Consider the following 24,598-nt stretch of genomic DNA (forward strand, 5'->3'; position numbering starts at 1 on the left):
AAAGGAAGAAAGAAAAGGAAGGAAGGAGGGAGGGAGGGAGGAAGGGAGGGAGGGAGGGAGGGGGGGGAAGAAAGGACGGCTACTCAAGTTCACTAGTGATGGAACTATAACCAAAATGATGAGTCGACAATTTCTGGTAATTAGTTGGCAAAGATTCAAAAAAAACAACAACTTGTGTTGACAAGGGGTCAGAAAAACTGGCAATCTACATTAACATTACACATGAAAACTGAGGGACCTCTTTAGAATCCAACTTTACTATAACACATCAGAGCTTTCAAAATCTGTAATATTCTACACTAACAGTGCTATTCAGGGATTTATCTCAAGTCAGAGACAGGCAAAAACATGTAAAGCTACATGTCAAAATTATGTATAATAGTGAAATTTGGGAGGGAAAATAATCACCTAATACTCAACAATGGAGGATAAATTAATAAATAAAACTATGAAATGGAATGTAATAACCTGTTCAAAAAGGTTCAAAGATGGTTCAGAGTGGGTGAAGGTGCTTTCGACACAGTTTTACATCCTGAGTTCAAGTCCCAGGACCCTATGCTGTAAAGAAAGTATCTACTCCGGCTGGCTGCCCCCTGGCTTCCACATACACACCATGCATGGCACACACACAGACACCTAAATATAAACAATCAATGTTTATTTAAAAGCTTTAAAATAACTAAGTAACATAGTTAAACCACATGTATGTAAAATTTATTTATAAAAATTCAAAAATTGTAAACAGGGCTGAGTGTGTAGCTTAGTGGTACAGCATATGCAAGGCACTATGTTCAATCTCTGGTCCTATAAATCTACATGTACACCCCAACACATACTTGTACGTAGGCTGAAGTGGTAAAATCATATAGTACCTGACATAGAAAGGACAGGCTAGAAGACAGCAAGCAAGATGAAATATATAAAGAGAGAAAAGCTGGGTGGAGCTTGAGACAGATCAGCCACCAAAAGCACTTGCTGCTCTTGCAGAAAGCCAGCAGTTCCTGTCCCAGCACCCAAGTCAGGCAGCTCACAACCACGGTATTCCCAGCTCCAGGGGATCCAACACCCTCATCAGGCCTTCACCAGCTCCTGCACGCAAATAGCACACACATACACAGGCACATACATATACATAAAATAAATCTAAAATAGATGTTTGAGAAAATTGCTTCCAAGTATATGAGGTATTTGTTAAACAAAGTATGACAGCCCCAATGGACCCTGTCACAGGACAAGCCAGAGCCTTGGCAATCGCTACTCCACACACACCATTCTCTGTCTTCCACTGGAGGTTGATCTCTCAGGTGACCCCACTGCAGTGAGTCCATCCCCATCCTAACACCAGTTCCTCACATCGCCCACACTTCCTTTCTCTTCCTATCCCACTTGCCTATCCCTGATAAACACACGCATTTGCTGTCTCTAAACCTTGCCTGGATAACAGAATATGGCCAGAGAAGCCAGGCCCCTGTACCAAAGTATTTAACTTCAAATTTCTGATCCAAATATCAGTGTGCATTCAAACCTGCAATCCAATCCAATCACACTTGGCTGGTTAATCCCTTTCTCCCACACTGAAGTACACATCTGCTCTTCTCTCTCCAACTCTCCCAGCAGGCCTTACTCTCAGCAATGACCGTCCCTTCACTTCAGAGAATGCACTTCAGAGAAGGCAGAGCCTGCAGAGCCTCCTGACACCCTGCCAGTCAAAACCTGCGCATTTCCCTGCCTTGCTCCTTTCCTACAATTAGCTCATGACCACACTTGGCTCCACGCTCCCTGCCTTTCCAAATGCCCACGCCCCAGTATTCCCTCCATCCAAAATTATCAGTTCCCCTCAATTCTGAACATCCCTGCTGACTGACATACACCTTTCTATCCCACCCATTCCCCACCACCTTACTTCTATTACTTCATGGCAAAGCTCCTTCTCACTTTTGACTACTGGCATGGCGTTAGAGTAACTCTGATCCAAGTCACCTGCCTGAAGCCAAAGGCCAGTTCTTGGTTGGCTCTGACCTGGCCTCAGCAGTAGCGGGCAATGGTTGAACACCGCCTCCCTCTGCTTCCCAAGAGCTCAAATCCTGGAATTTTCTTTTACTTCAAGGACTCTTCCTCTCCCCCTACACTCCTTCAAAGTGACCTTAACTGAGTCTTTAATGGCAAATATCTGCTGGCACCTTTAAAGTCATCTTTAGCTCTCTGGACTTTCTTTTGACCTTCAGACCAGCATTGTCAACTACTGACTCAAGAAAACAGAACCAACCCCCATCACTCCCACCCCCTCACTGTGCTCTGCCAGGAAAACATCTCCAGGTACCCAGCAGTTCCCATCAAATCCTACAGGAGTCATCACAGCGACTTCCAGAGACCTCTTCCTCCACAGCAATCACCCTTGCCAGCTCTCTCCTGTGACCAGTCAACAATGGCCTCTTAAGCCCCTCCCTCCCTCCTTGTCCTAGTAATTGTCTACCCTCTACCCATTTAGGCTATCTTCCTCTTACTCTGTCCTCTTGCCCCTTTTTCCCTCCCCCCTCTTTCTCCATGTGCTCACAGCTGGCCTCTATGCCTCTACTCTCTCTCTCTCTCTCTGCCTTTCTCTGTCTCTGTTCTCTCAACTCCCCTCCCCATGCCCTGAATAAACTCTATTCCACACTAAAACAAACAAACAAACAAACAAAAAACCTGTCTTGAAAGAGAGAGAACAAACCAACCAAAAAAGAAGAGAACCCAAATTCTATTCAGATTTGGAAAAGATTTTTCAATTGTCTATTTGCTTGTTTGTTTATGCAGTGTCTCAGTACATTGCCCTTAAACTGAGATCCTCCTTCCTCAGACTCCCAAGTTCTGGAAATATAGAAATGCCTACACCTGGCTCTAAAACGTTCAATGAGATGTATGTTACAACCCATTTCTTTCCTCATTATCAACCACTATTCTGAATTTAAATAGCAACAAAACAATAGCAACAAGTGTAACCATGACAAAGAACCACTTAACACCAAAGACCTCAGAATCCACATGTAGTAAAAGGCTATTAGAAGAAAACTCCTGGTCAAGAGAACAGGTCTCTGGCCTGGGAAAGGTTAACCACCAGGCCAACAGACCACTCCTCTAAGGGTGGGTTTGCTTTAGGCCATTCTAAAAAGATTGCCAGAATAGTTTTCCTTTTAAGAAGAAACTGTAGCTTCTTCCCTTCCCAGAATTCTACCCTACCTCTCACTCTCTTAAATGCACTGCAAAATCTGGCTGGGTCTCCACCTTTCTGAGGCCTGAGTGAGAAAGGCACAATTGTTCCTTTTCCTGCCTTTCTTTCAGATACTGGCCAGAGCTGAAGCATACGTCTTCCTGGCATTTTGGAGCATCCTTACTACAGCTTCTCTCCCCACGCAGCTGCTTATCCACCATGTATCTGACCACTGTGCCAGCATAAATGGCCCTTTCCCCCTTCTCTTCTTTTACAGTTGGGCTACCCTGAGACTTTTTCTTCTTTTGTGTGTGTGGTTTTTTGAGACAGGACTTTTTGTGTAGTCTTGGCTCTCCTGGCACTCAATCTGTAGACCAGGCTTGCCTTGAACTCACAGAGATCTGCCTGCCTCTGCCTCCTGAGTGCTGAAATGTTAGTGCATCACTACTGCCCAGCTGGGACTTTTTCTTTTAAACAGTGGTAAAATTGCCCTTGAGCTTCCATTTGAATCCATTCCTAAATTCTTTTATTAATGAGTCTAAAATTCCCAAAAAGAACCTGATTGCCGTTTATCAACTGATAATCACAAAAGACCTCAAAATTCCAACAATGCAAACATCAGCACGTACACATTTAATAAGGATTAACTCACCCAGTAAAATGTAAATCTGCTCAATGCTGGGGCTGCTCTGGACTAATGTTCATTGTTCGATAAATTTCTTTAAGTAACAAGAGGGCAGTATCTTCAGATTCCCTGTCAAAAAGAAAACATTTAAACAATTAGCAAATGTTACACACAGGAGGTAAGGCACAGTTGCTGTTCCATCAGCTCTGAGATGGGGAGATCAGAGCACAGCAGTGAAGCCTGAGCAGTTTAAAGTTGTATGGACTCCACCCGGTTCCAAAACAGTCACGTGGGAACTCTCTTTAGTGTTGGGCATCTATGGAAGAATGTCCTGTAAGGGCCTCACATTCCTGCCATGAAAGTTACCCCTACAATGGTCTCTGGTCAAAAGCACATGACACACTGCCACCTTGTGGATAAGTCAAGTTCTATGCAGCTTTTAGAAAGGTTGTTAATGAGTCAGAAACGTAAACTGCTAACCAATTCTTCCTTAGTATCTCCACGCTGAATGTAAAACAAACAAACGGCCAAAAGGGAGGGAAATGCTTTTGAATGTATAAGTTCAATGGGTGGAATCCATTAAGTTCAGTATAAATGGGCAATTAGTAACAGACTTCACCACAGTGAAACCATTGTACTAGTTAAAGCCATTCAGAGAGAATCAAAGAATACTTACCAATAGCATAAGTGACTCTGAAGAGCGAAAAGATACTCATTAAAACTCTCGATTGGCTTTTCTTGAAGAACATAATCAATCCGGCGGCCTCCATTTAACATTCCAACCTTTCCTAAGTAGTCCTCATCCTTGGAAAATTCTGGACTTTCAACAATCTTTTCTGCTAGAATTTAAATCATTTCAATATCAAAGTCAATCACTTAATCATCTGGGTTCAATGAATATATCACTTGACACACGTCGCAACTGGGGAGCTACCAGGCTCACTCTCCATTCCTCCAGAAAACGGGAAGAGGGGCTGGTTCCCCAAGAGAGAGGAGAGAGAATCAACAGCTGACTGAAGTTGAGAAGGGGTAAGAGAGCATTGTAGGAAAAAAAGAAACAGAATTAGAATCTGAATGTCACAAAGCACGGTGACCTGACACTGCATTCGAAGTCTAAGAATGCAGTTTGACAGAAGCAGAAGGATGGGACCTCACAGAGTCTTTACAAAGTCTGAATACACACTTAGCTCTCAACTCACATTCCACCCCAGCCTGAACAATCTAAATGAAATCTTAAAATTGCAGCAAAAGGCCAAGAAATAACAGATAAAACTTAGTTAGCAGCTGCATCTGACATTGCAGGATGACAAGACACAGTCTCCTTTACAAAAGGCGTCTATCCAATCTGACAGGATCTGGAAAGAAAACTCCAACAATGCACAAGCATGTGCTCTTCAGGCATCGTCTGCTCTGGAAATGCTTCCAGTATCAAATTTACCTTCAACTACTTGCTTTTCCTCTTCCTCTTTGATTTGGTTGGCCACCTTCTCCAGTTCTTCTTGCAACTGAGTAGAAGAGGTATGAGCACGTGCGAATTCATTGAGTGTCTGCCAAGCACTCTTCAGAGAGCTGAGGAAGCCCTGCTTCAAATCGGATCCCATTCGAGAGAGGCTTTCCTTCAACTCTAAACAGATCCAGATGATACCCCAGGTTACTTAGCCTCTACAATTCTGTGCTCCAGAAATTAAAAGTTAACCACAACCCCAGACAAGCAAGCTTCTCATCTTCTTCCTCCTCTTCCTCTTCCTCCTCCTATGTTAAATGTCATAAGGAGACTCTTGGAATCAAGAACCCTCAATAGGATAAAATGTTGACTTGGGGCTGATGTTTTTGAGACAGGGTCTCACTATGTAGGGCTGGCCTTAAACTAGAAACCTTCCTGCTTCAGCCTCCAAGAACTAAAATTGTAAGTATGCACTTACATGCCTGGCTTTTTGTTTCTTTCCTGACACATGGTCTTGGAACTTCAAGCTTAGGGTGATCCTCACGCCTCAGATTCCTGAGCACTAAGATTACAGGATATACCACTGAAACTACTTCCTTTTAATAATTTGATCTGTTCCAAACCTACAAATATTTTTAAAAGATCAAACACCATAACATAAACATCATCCTATATATTTTTAATGAAATTCTTAAAACAGGCCCGTTAACAGCTGAGTGCTGGGGCATATGTCCTTAAATCCCAGTACTCAGGGGAGAAAGGCAGGTGGATGGATCTCTTGTAAGTTCAAGGCCAGGCCTGATCTACATAGTGAGTTCCAGGATAGCCAGGGCTCTGTAGAGAGAACTGGTTCCTTAAAGCTGTCCTCTGATCTCCACATGTGCACAGTGGCACACACATGCCCATACACAAAGATATCACACATAAATTGTTTAAATGTTCATAACTCACTACAGATTACAGGGCAGTTTTATTGTGACTCAGTGCCTTTAAGTCATTTTGCAGCCAGGAACGACCTTGAACTACCAACCTTCTGCCTGCTCTACAGTAAGTATACACAGCGCTTGCTTCTTACCTAAGTGAAGTCTCTTTCTGCCTTTGTGATGTGGAATAAGAACAGCTTTTAAGTCCAAATCTGGAGCAATCATAGGCTCCAATCTGTATGCCACTGGATCGAGCTGAAGGAAGACAAGTAGGAACCATAAGTTACTTGAAGTTACAGGCCACAGTCGGGGAAGCAGATAGCTACTTAGCAAGCCAGAGAGTGAAATTTCCACACCTCCCTCAGCTACTAGAAATTGTAAGATTTGTGATTTGTAAGTGAAATCACTTTGTAAGCAAAGCAACAATTTTTTTTTTTTACTTTGAGTAGAAGCTCTCTGGTAGAAATACTTATTAACACGTTATCAGACTCTTAACATGGAAGTCAAGCTCTGCAAATCATGACTGCTACTAATTTCCAAGTAAGAACCTAAGAATCTATGTGGATGAAGAGGACAGAACTTTCATCTTTTTAAAGCACAAAATCAATGGAAGACACTCACCGGATGGTAAATATTGAAGAAGCCTTTGCAGGTTGGGAGGCGGTAGTTCTCATCAATCCTGTCCACTCCTCGAATCGTGAGAAACATGCCGATTGGAGAGCCCAGGGCAAAGAAAATTTCCGGTTCAAAGTCTAGTGAGTTGTAAGCAACAGAAACCTAGGAAAAAACACAACAGTAATAAAAAATATTTCCACAGACACATAAACAAACCCTTTGAATTTTTCAAAGTTCGTGGATCTGTACGGGCTCCCAAGTATCCACACGCCGCAGCCTCTCAGAGACAACAGCTGTGAGCTGACAGAGGGAAGGGTTTCTCATTACAACTTCAGAGTCTGTGACATCCTGCTCTACTTCTAAGATTATAAACACAGCACAGAAGCAAGACAGCAACTGTGCTTCAAACCACAGAACCTACAGCCACCCTGCTTGACCTGCTTCAAGTCTTTGTCAAGTTTCATCATGTCTTTTGTCCCCGGGAGAGTTATAAGAGTTATAACATGGGGGTTTTCCAGGACCAAACTCAGTATGATGGAAACCAAGGCCAAAGAAAGCACTTATGAGCACAAAGAGGGGTTCTGATCCTCGGTATCCTCTGTTAATTCTATTATCATTCTATCTTCTCTTTAAAGAGTTGGAGGCAGGAGACTAAGAAAGCACTGGGTCACCCTTGGATCCACAGTGATCTAGAAACCAGTCAGAATACACAAGACTCTGAATCAATCAATCAATCAATCAATCAATCAATAAATAAATAAATAAAATCCATTTAAGGCAAATTTCTTGTCAGAAAAATGATATGAAGGAGTATATCTGAGACAGTTTGCATGGAGTATCTCAAGAGAAAGCATAGACATCTGTGTGGCAGCACACTGTATTATAAAGTTCTTTCCTTTTACTCTACTTCAGGGGCAGGAAAATGTCTTTTTGCCATGTTGGTGTGAAGTGGAAGCTTAAGGGTTCTTTGGAAAGTCAGTTAGATGGTGTTTTGCTGGAGCAAACACATGAAGGAATGTTTCATTAAAGTAGATATAGGTGTGAAAGGCTCAGGCAGACTCGTGGAGGAACGTTTCACTGAAGCAGACACAGGAGAGAAGATGTTCTGCTAAAGCAAGACACGTGAAAGGACACGTGATAAAGGATTCTTTGCTAACAACACACACACGTACTGGTGCACCTTACACTGCTTAGTTGAGCTGTAGGGTGCCATAGAGAGATACGCAGTGGCATGCGGCAGTTTGTCGCCACTTCCAAGGACTCGGTTTGACTAGATGCACATGCTGAGGCAAGGCACGTGGAGGACACATGATGTTTGGAGAGTATAAACTGGACTCCACGGAGTGATGGAGAGGAAGCTTGGCTTGCTGGGACAGCTAGCTGTACAATGCTTGTGGATCTCCTGTCTTCGCTGATCTTCACTTCCCTGAGAGAGGCACAGCTGAGAACTTCTCCTGGTGTTCTTATTGGTCCCTCCTTCTGACTGGAGTGGAGGCTGAGGCCTGACTTTGCTAGGTCATGTCATCACTGTTGCTAACTCAACTCTACCGAACTGGACTGCTGGTATATCTGTGAGGTGCTTGTGAGTGGATTGAGCTACCACTGCCTGCTGACCTGTGAACTGAACTGCTGATTTCCAGACAACACAGAAGGGAGTTGCTCCAAAGAACCTTTCTAAACAGGTCCACTTCCACCGTATCCTTTCTTTTCCACTACCTCTGGTGGGTGGTGGGTTACAAGGGAGGTTAAAGCATTTAAGGCCGGACAGTGGTGGCACACACCTTTAATCCCAGCACTTGGGAGGCAGAGGCAGGCGGATTTCTGAGTTCGAGGCCAGCCTGGTCTACAGAGTGAGTTCCAGGACAGCCAGGGCTACACAGAGAAACCCTGTCTCAAAAAAACAAAACAAAACAAAAGCATTTAAGAACCATCAATAAAAATAGGATTTGAAAAAATTAAAGTTGTATTGGTGTTTTGGGAACAAAGAATAGTGAATGGCATGATCCAAGAACAGTGACCCATAACATCCTATTCAAAGGTAGAACCAGGGAATGTCTTAAGACAGTCAGCCAGTGACACTATGTAGACTTGGGTATGTACTTTCAAATCCAACGTTCCTTCTATATATACTACTAGGCCGCCCTCCTAAGAGTCTACACTTCATAGCATTTTATCTCTGCCTACATTTGCCTTTATCTTTGAAAGTTCAATGGTTTTAAGTTGGACAGTGGTGGTACATACCTGTTGCAGGATATCTGATCACACTGTGAACCCTGAGATTGTGTTGTTTACTGGAAAAACCTGTTTCTAGTTGTGGTGTGGCTCAGCCTTAGTATACACCTTTAATCCCAAACAATGTAGGTACAGTTAGTTTGTAGGAGAAAGGACCTTACCCTGACAAATCAGAGAAAGATTTGACAGAATAGGATATGTCCAACTCACATGAGAACAGAGAGATAAGAGGTGACTAAAGCAACACCCCCCGGCGGCCCCAGCCCACTGCCGGGGTGTCAGATTTACTGGGGCACTTAAACAGACACAGGTTGACGTGAAGACAGAATGAGCTAGAGAATGAGAAGGAGACAGAAGATTAGAAAATATTGCCAAAGTTAGTAAGAGGCCAAGCAGAACAATTCAGTGAGAAGCCAAGAGAAGCCAGTTTGAATCAGTTAGCATGGAGAAGAATTTTATGCCAGAATAGTTAAGTTGAACCACCCAGAGTTCAGAAAGAGCTAGAAAGGGTAAGTTTATTCAGCAGTAAGTCTCAGAGGCTGGAAACATAGGCCTGGATTGGATTGTACAGAGGCTAGAAGCTTCAGGACTAGGTCTAGGTTAGCAGACAGAGGCAGTAACCCTTGGAAACAACAATTACATCAGGAGAATAAAGATATTTTTACACACACCTTTAACCACACCACTCAGGAGGCAGAGGCAGTTGGATCTCTGAGTTCAAGACCTGCCTGGTCTACAGAGCGAGTTCCAGGACAGCCAGGACTACACAGAGAAACCCTACCTCAAAAATAAATAAATAAAAATAAAAATCAACAGTTTTACTAAACCACAATGTGTAAAACAAACATTTAGAAGGCTAAACATCCTTAATATTTAAGGAAGTCTTATTTTTTATTTCTTTTATTTTTTTTTCTTTTTTCTCTTTTTAAGTTATTCTTACTGTGTAGCTCAAGCTGATCTTAAATCACTACGTAACCCAGGCTGGGCTGGAATGTGCCACTTCCTGCCTTAGCCTTCAAAGTGCAGAGATTACAGCCATGTCAGGTTGGAGATTTTATTGAAAAGAAATGAGTAATTCTATAGAATCAGATAAATTCAGTACCTTATTGTAGCGAGATCATCTTTTTTGTTATATGGATGCTTCACCTAGCAATTAAAGAGCCTTTAGCCTATGTCTCAAATAGGAAATAAAGGTGGGACATCTGTAGAAGAAAGAATTCTGGGAGAGGAGGAGGTGGGGGAAAGTATTCCCAAAGGATGTGAGGAGATGGGCACATGGTACCCGAGCACAGGGAACCAGCCACATGGCAGAGTGTAGGTTAAAATAAATGGGTTATTTTAAGTTACGATCTAGACAGAGAAGAGCCTCGCTATATAGCCTAGGCGTTTATAAATATAATTTGAGTCTGAGTCTTATTTCTGGGAGCATGGGCCTGGGAAGCAGATCTGGAGCCTAACTTCAACACCTTACGGTGAAAAAAATGCCTTAAGAAATACAAGTGAGGCTTGGGGTGGTTCAATAGGGAAACACCCTAAAGCCTACATCAAGATGCCAGATGTGGTGGTACATTCATGGAACCCCAGTGCTGGGAGGTGGGGACAGGAGCATCCCTGAAGCTGGCCAGTCTAGCCAAACTGGTGATTTACAGATCAGGAAGAGACTCTGTCTGAAATGAAGCAGTCATTGTTCTTGAGTATCATATCCAAGGTTGTCCTCCAGCCTCCACACACAACATACAATGTGTTAAAAAAGAAAGAGAGAAAATATCAAACGTCTAAAGTGCTCAAAGAAATACAATGTGATACCATTTTACCATTTTCCTTGAAAGGTCATCAGAAACATAAATGAAATACAAAAAAGAAAGAGGAATTCAATTTATATGTTTAAAAATTGCTTCTTTAGAACAACGTTGTAAAAGTGATTACACAGGCTGGAGAGATGGCTCAGCAGTTAAGACATTTGACACAGGCTGGGCACGGTGACACACGCCTCTACTCCCAGCACTCAAGGCAGGCAGATCTCTGTAATTTTGAGGCCAGCCTGGTCTACAAAGCGAGTCCTGGAAAGCCAGTGCTATGACGCAGAGAAACCCTGTCTTTAAAAAACAACAACAACATCAACAACAACAAAAAACCCAGATATTCTTGCAAGGACCTGAGTTTGTTTCCCAGAACCACACACTGGCTCACAACCATCTTTATTCCCATAGGATTCAAAGCCCTTTTCTGACCTTCAAGGACACCAGGCATGAAAGTGGCACACATATATACATGCAAGAAAAATACTCACATGCATAAAATAAGTAAATCTAAAAACAAAAAGAAAGTCGTAAAGGTGATCCTATTGGCATGTTTTCAGAGAACAAGGGCTCAAAGCCTCAGTCTGTGGTACAGCACTCGGACACCATGTGCAGAGCACCAGTTTGCATTTGAGCATGGAAAAAGAGAAAGAAAGGAAGAAAAGAAGGAAGGAAAGGAGGGAGGGAGGGACTAAGCACTGCAGAAGACGGCTCAGTGCTTAAGAACATTTGTTCTTGCAGAAGACCCAGGTTCAACTTGGGCATCCACATGGTAGCTCACAAGCCTCTGTAGCTCCAGTCCCAAGGGATCTGGCACTGTCTTCTGACGTCTGTAGGTACTGCAGAGTACACTAACATCTATGTAGAGAAAATACCCATACACATAAAATAAGTAAATACATAATTTAAAGTAATAAAAAGAAGTAAGCAAAGAGGCACTGATAACAGCACACGGGCAGGTTTGGGTGGGAGAAGCAAGCTCATCAACCATCAGGAAGAGGAAAATTGGCACTTTGCAGAAGTGGAGGTAGTAGTGTACGCCTCTGACCCCAGAACTCGGGAGGCAGGCAGAGGCAGGTGAGTCTCTGTGAGTTCAAAGCCAGCCTGATCTATATAGAGCAAGTTCCAGGACATCCAGAGCTACACAGTGAAAACCTGCCTCGAATCACCAAACCAAAAAAGTGGCGGTAACTGAGAAAGTATTCACATTTATGAGTTCAGCTGCACACATAAGCCAAAATGTAAAATGTGGTTTAAAATAGTTATCATTGAATTGCTTAAAGGGGTTAAAAAACTGGAACTAGCCTAAATATTTAATATGTGCTCAACTGTGTACCCTGCCCTCCCCGACAAGTGAGTCAATGCTCTAATCTCCTCGAAATGTGGCTTTTCGCAGAAAAAGCCAATGAGGAGATAACCCAGTCCATGTGAGGCTGGTATCGTAATGCCTGGCCAGCATACCTCACCTATTGTGAAAAGGTTGTTAGGACAGAGCCACAGGGGAAGACAATGTGAGCACATGGGTGAGAGGTGAAGATAGAGGGCTGAGGTAATGCAGCTATGACTCTAGAACTGATAAAGATGGCTGGTAAACAAGAAAAAGCTGGGAACAGACAAGAAGATAAGGAAGGCATGGCCTGCAGGTTTTCAGAAGCAAGGTCTGCTAAACACCCTGGCCTCCAGACAGGGAGATAATAGACCACTGTTTAAAGCCACCCAGGATGTAGTACTATTTGTATCCAGCCCTCAGAAACAGATGTAACCAATAATAAGGAAGTGACAGGTATATCACTAACTTTCCAAATAATCAAGCAAGCAAACATTACAAGTGAAGTTAGAGGAAAATCTATGTAAGAATATATTGGCAATATGCTGTTCAAAAAATAAGACAAAATTTCCTTGATTTTTGTTAAGATATGTATGTGTGCTGGTTAGTCTTATGTCAATTTGACACACAAACTAGTTATCTGAAAGGAGGAAATTCTAATTGAGGAAATGCCTCCATAAGATCCAGTTGTAGGGCGTTTCTCAATTAGTAATAAATAGAGAAGAGCCCAGCCCATTGTGGGTGGTGTCATCCCTGGGCCTGTGCTCCTGGGTCCTATAAGAAAGAAAGCAGGCTGAGCAAACCATGGGGACCAAGTCAGTAAGAAGCACCCCCCATGGCCTCTGCATCAGCTCCTGCCTCCAGGATCCTTCCCTGTTTGTGTTCCTGTCCTGACTTCCTTCAATGATACACAGTGCTGTGGAAGTGTACACCAAATAAACTCTTTCCTCCCCAACTTGTTTTCTGTTCACAGTATTTAATCACAGCAATAGTAACCCTAAGATAGTATGTAATTATATCCTAAAACAAGTCTAGAAAACATTGCTTAAATAGTTAATGATGGTTATTAATTATAGCTAATAAATAAGTTTATTGTTGTCTTTTAAAAAGAAAAAAGAACGCTCTTTTGCTGCTGGACTTGGTGAGTGCCTTTAATCCCAGTACTCGGGAGGCAGAGGTAGGTGGGCTCTGTGAATTGGAGGCCAGCTTGAACTACACAGCAAGTTCCAGAAAGCTAGGACTTTATATTGAATCCCTGTACCAAAACAAACTACTTTTGGTTATCTGTTTTGCATGGCTTTCTGGCAGTAAATAATGTACACTGTGGCTACTGCTTACATTATCCAACAACCTCCAGTCTGCCTGTCTCCGCCCATCAACGATAGATGTGGCATGGAGCCTGGTCTGGGTCAACAACCTGGACAAGTCTTCCCAAGACAAGACTCAAGTAAAAGCACTACATAAAGGGCTAAGGAGATGGTTCAGCCGTTAAGATTACGAACTGCTCTTCCAGAGGACCAGAGTTTGGTTCCCAGAACCTACATTAGAACCACCTCTAACGGCCGGCCGGGCAGTGGTAGCACACGCCTTTAATCCTAGCACTTGGGAGGCAGAGGCAGGCGGATTTCTGAGTTCGAGGCCAGCCTGGTCTACAGAGTGAGTTCTAGGACAGCCCGGCTATACAGAGAAACCCTGTCTCGAAAAACAAACAAACAAACACAAAAAAAAAAAAAAAAAAAAAACAAGGAAAAGAAAAAAAACAAAAAAAAAAAAAAACCACCTCTAACTAACTCCAGGGGATCTGATAGATTCTTCTTCTGGATTCTTCTGGACCTGCACTCACACCTGCACATTCCCAACCCCTGCAAAACACACAATCACACCGGAAACATACATAATTAAAAATTAATCTTAAGGCCAGGCAGTAGTGGTATTCCTTTAAACCCATGGCCGGGCTGGTCTACACACTGAGTTTCAGGACAGACAGCCAGGGCTACAATGGTTCAGCAGTCAAGAGCACTGACTGCCCCGGGCGGTGGTGGCGCGCGTCTTTAATCCCAGCACTTGGGAGGCAGAGGCAGGCAGATTTCTGAGTTCGAGGCCAGCCTGGTCTACGGAGTGAGTTCCAGGACAGCCAGGGCTACACAGAGAAACCCTGTCTTGAAAACCCAGAGGACCTGGTTTCAATTCCCAACACCCACATGGCAATTTACAACTGTCTGTAACTCCAAGATTTGACACCTCACACAGACATACATGCAGGCAAAACACCAATGCACACAGAATAAAAATAATTGTTTTTTAAAAAAGCCTCCATAAAATGTTCTTTACTAGACCTAAAGAAGTAATTCTTTTTCTCCTGTGGAGCTACCACTCCATGAAGATGAGTCTCACTTCATGGAGTTAGAGAGGTGTGCTGTGGTGCCACCCAACAAGGAGGTAAGGAAGTTTCCTTCTTTATTAGCATTTGCTCTGGTTTGCTCAGGATTAAAAAAGAAAAGACTTTTTTTTTTTTTTTTTTTTTTTTAAAGACAGCGTCTCATTAGATAGCTCTGACTGGCCTAGAACTCACTATGTAAACCAGGCTGTCCTTGAATACAGAGAACCTTCTAAAGGTATGTTCCACCTTACCTGGCAACAAAAGTGAGATATTTTAATACAATTTGAGGTTAGCAAGATAGCTCAGCAAGATTAAAAGTGTTTGTTACTAAATCTAAGGGCCTAAGTTTGAGCCCCTGCCACATATGGTAAGAAAGAAGTAAGTCTTACAGGCTATCCACTGACCTCCATATTGAGTGTCATGGTATGCATGCACAAACACACACACACACACACAATTTTATATATATATATATGCAATAATCAATTTTAAAAACTATAATCTGTGTGTTTATGTGTGTACATTTTTCTGTGTGTAAGTTTGGGCGGATGCTTGCCATGTTGTGTGTGTAAGCTACAGGACAGCCTTGGGTGTTAATCCCCTCCTTCCTCTTTGTTGGCATCTGCATATGCCAGGCTAGCTCACCTACAACTTTCTAGGTATTCTCCTGTCTCCACCTCCTTGTTCCCCGTAGGAACACTGGGATTCCAGAAGTGCCCTACCATACCCAACTTTACACAGGTTCTGGAAATTTGAATTCAGGTCTTCATTGCTTCCATGACAAGCACTTTTCCCACTGAGCCATCTTCCCCAACCCTAAAAAATAGAATCTTAGAAAGGAACTGGACTTAAAAGAAATCGTGAAGAGGCTAGATCAAACATCAAGTTGCAGGCTATGCTTTCCCTAAATGAACAACAGTAAGTATATTGAAAGTGACAGCCTCTCAGAGTATCTCTATACTCTATGCAACTGAATTTAAGTATACCGGATAATCTTATTAAATGCAGGAGTAGTAGAACACATCAATAAAGTGAGTACACCAATTCCTCAAAGAAATGTGCATGTTCTGAACATGAGTTTATAACTCTAGCCCTTTGTGTTGTTACCAATTACGAGACTTAATGCTACAAAAGTATCAACAGGAAAGAGACTAAAGGACAGTTACAGAACTTAGATGACATGCTCTGAATACATGACATCTCCTGAGCATAAAATGTTTATTAAGAGAAAACCAGTTTTCTGTGTGCAGCTCCAAAAGCATGCTACATAGCTATTTCCAAACATACAGTCAGACCAAATGATAAATGTGCGTTTCCAACCTAAAATGCTAGCCTCACTAATATACACTCACCTGTCCTGTGCCAACTTCAAAAGATTCATAATCAACACGTACAGATGACACGTAAGGCCCAACGGAGAGCTTCCTCTTGGATTCTGAGGATGGAGAAGCCATTTCCTTAATTTTTGGAGCACTCTCATCTTGTCCTTTCGTCAGAGCAGCCAGCGCTGCCTTCTTCTCTGATGCTGCTTTTTTCTGCTTCTATAAAACACCACAACAGTATAAGACAATCTTGAGGCAAAGTCCAGTTCTTATCTCTCACAAGATATACTGCCATGCAATTAAGGAATTCTTACTGATTTAGGCATAGTAATAATACTGGGATTATTGGGAAAAGGTACTTTCAGAAAATATTTATTTTTTGAGCTGGGCATAGTGGCAAACCCCTTTAATTTCACACTTGGGAGACAGAGGCAGATAGATTTCTGAGTTTGAGCCAGCCTGGTCTACAGAATGAGTTCTAGGACAGCCAGGTCACTTTTACGTATGTGTATCTGTGTATACACTGCTGTATGAGTGGATGTCAAGTGCATGTTGGTTACTATGAAGGCCTGAGAAGGGCACATCCCTTGGAACTGAAGTGAGGGTAAGTTGCAGTCACCATGCAGGTTCCGGGAACCTCACCTAGCTCCTTCTACAAGAGCAGCCAAGCTCCCTTAGCTGCTAAGCAATCTCTCCAGCCTCCCAGAAGAAGTACACTTTTTAGAGACACGTACTATCATCAGGAAAGACATGCTGTGATAGCTATAATAAGCTGTACAACTCTTAGAAAAATATAGATTACAAAAGACAAAATACAGTAAAACAGCTAAAATTCATTCTAACATAAATCTCAAAATTATTAAGTAGAGGAGGGCAAACACAAAGCTAATACACTCTACTGACTCTACTTACATGATCTAGGCAGAAACATGTTTGTACTGACTTCAAACACAAGGCACTCACTGAGAGGGAAGGTCAGTAGGAAGCACGGTGGTGCCAAGAGACACACACAGTTTCTTTCTTTAGGTGCTTAGCTGAACCCAGAACACTTTAAGAGCTATGTATCTCCACAAAGCAAACAGCAAGAACTATGGGGTAAATATATAAAAAGATGCCAATGCTGGTAGGACAATGCCCATTTCCAGTGGTTGGTAAGTACTGGCTGACTGCACCTTGTGTCAGAAGGTGTACACTTGTCAAAGTGGACCTCTATCCACAACGTCAGAGCTCCTTACTCCCCAGGCTGGGAAGGGTTAAGTTAGTCTCTGTTTAACAGCAGCTAAACTAAATAGCTGACCAACTGTTCTTTTCTATCGATTCATTCCAAAATACTAACAGAACAGGGAAGTAGTCCAACCGGTTAACATGAAGGACAATAACATCGAAGACTACTCAGTCAGCAGCATGGGCAGCTGATTTCACTACTGGCATTTTGGACAGCTTCGTTTATCTCACGCCCTGCCTGTGAGGTGGCACAATCTGAAACCTAAAATCAAACATTCTAAGGTTCTTCCAGCTGCTATTTACCTTCTCACTCGGCATTACCTTTTACTATATTCAGAGAGTTTAATATTCTAAACATTATAGAGCTACCTAAAGCCAAATATACCATGCATACTTGATATCCTTGCTTAAAAACAAAACAAAAAAATTGGATACTTTTAGTCCCATTTTTTCAGTGATAGAAAGTCACCAAGACACAGTATTATCTTCATATGTCAAAAACTCACCTGTAAACAATACAGACTAATCAATGCAAACTGCCTGGCAAAGTCTCATGGTTCATCGGGAAGCAGTTACATTTGAATTTAAAAAGTGAAATTGCATTATAGATTGTTATTCATTTCCAAACATGCTTAAAATTCCATAGCTTCTATATCCAAGCCATTGCAATCTATAAAACAGGTTCCTTCTGAGAGTTTTTCAAAGAACTTTTCTAATTTTTAACCTTTTATTGCAAAAAAAACTGAAGACATAAACAAAGAGCCTGAAGCCATCACTCCTCAGTCCTCATCTGTTTTGCCGAGGGCCTGGCCTCACTGCTGTGTATGGAGAACCAACAGGGCCTACATTCAGAAGCACCACAGCACACTCCTCAAACAATGTGTGTTGGGTCAACAAGCTCATCAGAGCAGTATTAGCTCATTCTGTCTGATGAATAAGATCCCATGTGGAAATTACCCTCTGGGGATCTGCCCACAGACTTCTGAGAGACTCAGGAGAGAGGAGGAGCTGTGTGTGAACTACAATTAGAGAATGACTTATTTACCACACAGGGAAAAGGAAGGACACCTCATAGTCAAGTAGCTTTTCTCAACACGTAATCAAATACAGTTTGCTTTATCTAAAATGTCTTCAGTTGTTCTCTTTCCATCCCAAATTCACACCACTATCATCTTTCTCAGCAACTATAAAACCCCAATCACTGCTTTTGACATTTCTCACCACAACCTCTGGCTTTGCCCTCCCCTCTGAGAACTGTACCAACTGAACTCTGGTGTTACTCCCCTGGCCTTCAGGTTCTCTAGCATGTCCTTCAGATACTGAACCATGAGACTTATTGATATAAAAGTAAAAATGTAATTCAGTGTACAGGGGGAAAAACAAGACAGATGATAATGGATTTGTCTCAACTTTAAATTTTGCAAGCCCCAGCAAAAGTCAGAAAAAAATTATTTTTAAAAGCAAAAAAGGGGGGGTTGGGAAGATGGCTCAGCGGTTAAGAGCCCCGTTTGAAAAAAAAAAAAAAAAAAAAGAGCGCCGTCTGCAAGGTCCTGAGTTCAATTCTCAGCAACCATATGGTGCTATTACAACTATCTGTAATGGGATCCAATGCCCTCTTCTTGTATGTTTGAAAATAGCGACAATGTACTCATATACATAAAAATAAATAAATCCTAAAAAAAAAAAAGCAGAACAGAGCACATTTAAAAGTTTTTTTCATTACAGAAAATACAAGTTCATGAAATTTTATAATGTGACTTATGATATATATTTTAAAATTTTTAGTTTTTTAAAAACTATGGGAATGTAACTCAGGTGGTAGACTACTTGTCTAGCATGCACAAAGTCCTGGGTTTGATCCCCAGTACTGCATTAAACCAGGCATGGTGAGGCATGACTGTGATCCCAGCCCTGGCAAGTGACTGCAGGAGGGTCAGAAGCAAAGGTCATCCTCAGCTACACAGTGAGCCTCAGGCCAGCCTAGGATACATGAAACTGTCTCAGATAAAAATATAAAATTTAGACACAGTAGATGACTATGTGCTAAACTCTAACATGGCAGGTTACTACACAAGTCACATACATAGTCTAACCTATGAGAGAAAAAAGTACAGCTTCCATTGTAACTATTCTATTCCCACTTCATTATCTGTGTGGATGGACATGTGTGGGAAAGAGAAATGGATATATGCATACCACATGCTGCACACGGAGGTCAGAGAACTTGTGAGATCAAACTCAGGAAGCAAGGCTTGGTGACAGATGCCTTTATTTGCTTAGCAATCTTGCCAGCATGCGGGCCCCATTTTAGTGATGAAATAAATAAATAAATAAATAAATAAATAAATCAAGGATCAGAGAAATCAAGTCAATGCTCATAAACGTGCTATTAGTAAGTAGCTTCCCTGGGAGTTAGCACCTCTCATTCATTCATTTGTCAAGAACCTCACAAGTTTTTGCACCTGGAAATCCTCAAATAATCAGTTTGAAAGGGAAAGCTGGAGCTGGGGAGATGGATGAGCAGTTCTTGCAGAAAGTTCTGGTTCAATTCCCAGGAACCACACAGTAGTTCTCAACCATCTGTAACTCCAGTTTTAAGGGATCTGACACCCTCTTCTGACTTCTATGAACACCAGGCATGCATATAGTGCATATATATACATATAGGCAGACAAAACTTCCGTTCACATAAAATAAACCTTTTAAAGAATTTTTACATAAACTAATAAAATGAGAAGTCCTTTGTCCTGGGAACTCTCTGTCCCAGGAACACCAAGTTGTTCAGCTAGTGCAATGTGAATACAATCCAGCCCCAACTGATTCTGGAGCCTGGGCTTCCATTATTGTATTCCAGGGAGAAGTAAAATAGTTTGCCCAACCAAGAGGGTATTGTAAGCTTCTAAAATAAAAATGAGAGCCAAGCACAGTGCCTCACACCTATAATCCCAAGAGACTCAAGAGGCTGAAGCAAAAGGATCATGCTACATAGTTGAGTTTTAGGCTACACATACAAACCACAAAGGTCAGGTTACAAAATGTGTTCATTTTTCTTGAGGGCAGAGACAAACCTTACCAGTTTGGATGCTTTAAGTTTTACAAAATTGGCTATCTTCTTTCTGGGCCCAAGGGGTATCCCCATCTCCTTCAGGTCATCAACTGTACACATAAGCTTTAAAGGGAAGCAAAGAACATATTAATTAATCAATCTAAAAACAGATAATCTCAAAGTAGGACACAAAAAAAATTAAAAGAATCAACTTCAAGAAGCTTGGGCTTTTGTTTTAAGCAATAAATTATTTTAAACTTTACCATGTTTGGTCTCAGTTTACTGGTAGAGCACTTGCATAGCACATGTGAGGCTCTGACTTCCAACATCTAGCGCGACAAAAAATTTTCCAAATTGTCCTCTCCATTAAAAATTCTATTATTTTTAATAGGAAATATGTTTATGTCATGCAAAAATTCTGCATGACTACATGCAAAAAAAACTATACTGTCAAACATATAATGAATCCCCTCAAATCTTTCCTGTCCATTCTGGTCCCAACCATCCAATTCTTTCAGGGATAACTGCTAGCAATTGGCCCTCTCTTCAGAAATCCCTCAGGTGCACACAACAGTGACATCTGACAGAGAGAGAGAAACAGAGAGAGAGAGAGAGAGGGAACACAAATCAAGATTCATGATGAGACATGTCATTCACCTGCTGCAGAGTCCTACTGCATGACTGCACGAATGACTCCACCAGCACCCTGTCTGTGTGCACTGTGACTACTAAGGTCCCACAGTGTTAAACCAGTGTCCAGTGAGCATCCCTGTAGCATTCCCAGGCATTCTGGACTTGTCCCCCAAGGCAGGAGGCCACCGTTACATTCTTTCTTTAAGTCGTGCTCTCGTTTGTGCTGCATGTGTGCCTGCTGCGTATCGTTAGTACAGTAAAGGCTCTGACTATAAAAGCCCCATCTGTCTGTGTCTGTGCTTTTCCTGTCTCTGGCCATTAGATATTGTCATACTGTATACAACATTGACGTTCTTGTCCATATATGGCTCTGGGTTTTTGTCACATGCTTGAAAAAAGCTTTACACATTTTTCCCCTCAAATTTTAAAAAAAGCTATTTTTTACATGTATATATGTGCTCCTGGGGTGTGTGTGTGTGTGTGTGTGTGTGTGTGTGTGTGTGTCAACATGTGTGTGTCAACATTTGTGAATATGTGTGTGTCACAAGTGTGTGCTGGTATCCAGAGTGGCCAGAAGAGGGCACTTGATCCTGGAATTGGAGTTACAGATAGTTGTGAATCACAACGTGGATACTAGAAACCAAACCCCAGTCCTCTACAAGAGCAGCAAGTGTTCTTAACTACTGAGACATCTCTCCCCCTAGCCACCCCCTTTTTGTTTCTATTTTTTTTTTAAACATATAAGTTTTGGGCTTATATGGAATAAATTCTGATATAAAAGTGCTTTTAAGTCTTCCTTCAATTTTCCAGATTACACTAAGGAAAAATAATTTTAAACAAAATAAATCAGGCTATTATCAGTACCAGAGATTCCATATCAATCTTTTCTTTTTCAAAAGTGCTAATGTAATCAGACATGCTGAGTGCTTCCAGGGTTCCATGCAAAGTTAGGGGTTCTTCATCTTCAACATCAAGGTCACATGACTCATCTGACGTCAGCTTTGACTCTTCAGATATCTTAATACAAAGGGGAAGGAAACAATGCAAAGCTCAGACAAAACTCCCACAAAATGTCTCCTCATCTACATAAAATCTGAAATAATTTGCTCTACAAATGAACTATGCTTTTAGCACGTTGCCGTCTTTCACCTGGATTTTAAAATATATACATTTAGTAAATCATTCATGTTCCCATTTCCTATAATAATTTGCTTTTAGAAATCCTAAGCCTTCACATTTATTTTATAATCCATAAGGAATTTTTAGAGATGGCATCTCCTGTGCTGCCCAGGCTGGCTTTGAACTTATCATCCTCCCACCTCAGCCAGGATTACAGGTGTGAAGATCAGCTCTTCTGCTGTACCTCTGAGCCTCAATGCATCCTAACAATTAGAAACAGTTACAGGGAACAGCACAGGTTTTGGAGAAGAGCTCAGCTCCAGCCTTAACTCTCAATGTCAACAAGGTAACTAGAAACTTACCTGCTTTTCCTGAAAATCTGAATGTTTCATAACTCCATTAGAAACAGCCACAGATCCCGGAGACTTAGAGACACTCGTATCTTTTTGATTAGATAATATGTCAAACAGTATCAAAGAACCTAAGAAAAAGATATTATGCTTTATAACAAAGTTAACCCAAGTATTTTCAGCACTAAATAAATTCTCCTGCTTTTTTTCAGTCTCCGACAGAAGTCATACAAAGATCAGCTGCTGATTAAAATCTAATAATCATAGCCAGCAAGATGGCACAGCCAGTAAAGGTATTTGCCATGCAGAATCAGCAACCTGAGTTGGATCTCCAGAGTCCGAGAGTTTGTTCTTAGGTTTTTGTCAACTAGCCAGGAGCTAGAGTCATCAGCAAACAGGAAGCCTCAACTGAGAAAACACCCCATCAGACTGGTAAAGATTCACACAGAAAGGCCCATCCCTTGATGGGCAGTACTATCTCTGGGCTGGTAACGCTGAGTGTACCAAGCAAGCCAGGAAGAACAAGCCAGTAAGCAGCACTCCTCCATGGCCTCTGCTTCAGTTCCTGCTTCCAGGTTTTTCTGTACTCAGGAAGCCCTGACTTCCCTTCAGGATGGACAACAACTGTAAACTGAAATAAGCCCTCTCTTACCCACATTGCTTTCAATCATAGTGTTTATCAAAGCAATAGAAATCAAACTAAGGTACAATGTAAAGTTGGAAGAAAACTGACCCTACAAGTTGCCCTTTGACCTCCACAAAGGTGTTCTAGTACGCATGTCCACGCATGTACATGTGAGTCTTGTATATGCTCTAAGTTTTGCAACCAGAAAAACACAAAAAACTTCTGAACAAAACCAAACAAATTCACATTACACAGGACAGCTTTACCTACACATTTTTTTAAGAGCAACAATATTCCTATTTCACCTAATGACAAAAAACCCACATACAGCCTACCAGCTAGAGATGGCTTGGGGGATGAGTGTATCCTGTTCTTCCAGAGGCCCTAAGCTCAGTTCCTAGCACCCATATCCAACACTTTACAAGCACCTGCAACTCCAGCTCCAGGGATAAGATATCCTCTTCTGACCTCCAAGGGCACCCACATACACATGGCATACATTCAACAGACTCAAACCTATACACATAAATCAAATAAAAATCTTAAAACAGCAACAACAAAAACACACAGCCTTCCTCTGCTACTGAACTGAAGAGCAAAGGCAGTCTCAACTCCAAGCATTGTCCTCTGTTCACAAACCCGAGCTTTCCAAGTTTTTAAACGAGACAAACACACTGCAACATCTGAACAAAGCAAACAGCGCATCTGAGACTATGGGGCAGCTTTACCTAAACTGTGGCCAGCAACCGAGACCTTTCCTTTGAAGTTTGGGTTCCGACTCATAAAGAGCGAGTGTAGCCGGTTTATCTCTACTCCCACCTTCTTCACAATTGACTGGCAGTAGGTAGGGCTGTTGTAGAACAAAACATCTAGCAGAGTTTCGTTGGTAAAGTGCCGGAACCGACCAATACTTGGCAAAGTGATTTTCTTGATATTCCTGTTTTAAAAGGGAAAAAAAAGTTACTGTCAGTATGTACCTTCAACTTCTGAATTTTTAACAGTTTAAATTTTTATTTATTAAAAATAAAAGAGTACAAAGTATAGATTATACATTAATTAGTACAATCAACCTGTAGATGTCACAGGCTAGCAATGAGCTAATTCTGTTGGCAGAATAATTCATAAATAGTTAAGAGAAAGTAAAAAAAAAATCATCTGTGCCACAACTGCATTTTGAATTTCAGAATTCTACAATGGGCTGCTATATAAAATATGACATAAGTGAAGACTTTACTTCCATTTTTAAATAAACAAGCCTACTGTACCATTTTTCTTTTAACTAACTGAAAATCTGGATGCCTGACAAAACTGTGGCTGAGAGAGACGAGAGGCTGTCACACTTAGAATATGAAAGAAGTTACCAGAAACAAAAATTCTCTAAGGGCAGCTGGTGAGCATTCAGAGAGGAAGCAAGAACCTCACAGCACAGCACAATGCGGCCAGAACACTGTTGGCAGGGTTAGCTTTATGAAAGCACAGACCCCATCACATCACAATGTCAATAGCTAGGAACATGCTATTAGTCATCTGTGACAGTGTAAATACTGTCTGGACCTGTGCATTCAAAACTAAAGGGGGAATTTCTGCCACGGTGCCTGGTGAATGCTGTTAACATTCACTGGCATCAATAAATGGCCTACAGTTTAACTGTTTTATGTATTCCCCACCAAGAAATTAAAAATGTAAGTCCCAAAGAGGGGTGATTTTCACCCCATGGGGAAATCTGCCATAATCTGAACACACTTGC

General features: G+C 41.7%; 1 protein-coding gene across 4 annotated transcripts in view; it reads right to left on the bottom strand.

The window, feature by feature from the left end:
- The window catches only part of Sec23ip (SEC23 interacting protein), a 43,804-nt gene that overhangs the window by 2,229 nt on the left and 16,977 nt on the right, over positions 1–24,598 (bottom strand). For 2 of the 4 annotated variants that reach the window (XM_028769409.1, XM_028769406.1), the window contains 10 exons: positions 23,580–23,788; positions 22,239–22,357; positions 21,622–21,774; positions 20,152–20,247; positions 15,885–16,073; positions 6,801–6,956; positions 6,332–6,434; positions 5,251–5,436; positions 4,489–4,651; positions 3,840–3,941 (listed from right to left, as the gene is read on the bottom strand). In XM_028769409.1, coding sequence (XP_028625242.1) covers positions 3,860–3,941; positions 4,489–4,651; positions 5,251–5,436; positions 6,332–6,434; positions 6,801–6,956; positions 15,885–16,073; positions 20,152–20,247; positions 21,622–21,774; positions 22,239–22,357; positions 23,580–23,788 — 1,456 coding nt within the window. In that variant the 3' untranslated portion in view covers positions 3,840–3,859. The remainder of the gene's footprint in view (positions 1–3,839; positions 3,942–4,488; positions 4,652–5,250; positions 5,437–6,331; positions 6,435–6,800; positions 6,957–15,884; positions 16,074–20,151; positions 20,248–21,621; positions 21,775–22,238; positions 22,358–23,579; positions 23,789–24,598) is intronic. The other 2 variants (XM_028769408.1, XM_028769407.1) reach the window with 2 other exon arrangements.

This window comes from Grammomys surdaster, unplaced genomic scaffold (assembly GCF_004785775.1).
Source record: "Grammomys surdaster isolate TR1022 unplaced genomic scaffold, NIH_TR_1.0 192, whole genome shotgun sequence".
NCBI lineage: Eukaryota > Metazoa > Chordata > Mammalia > Rodentia > Muridae > Grammomys > Grammomys surdaster.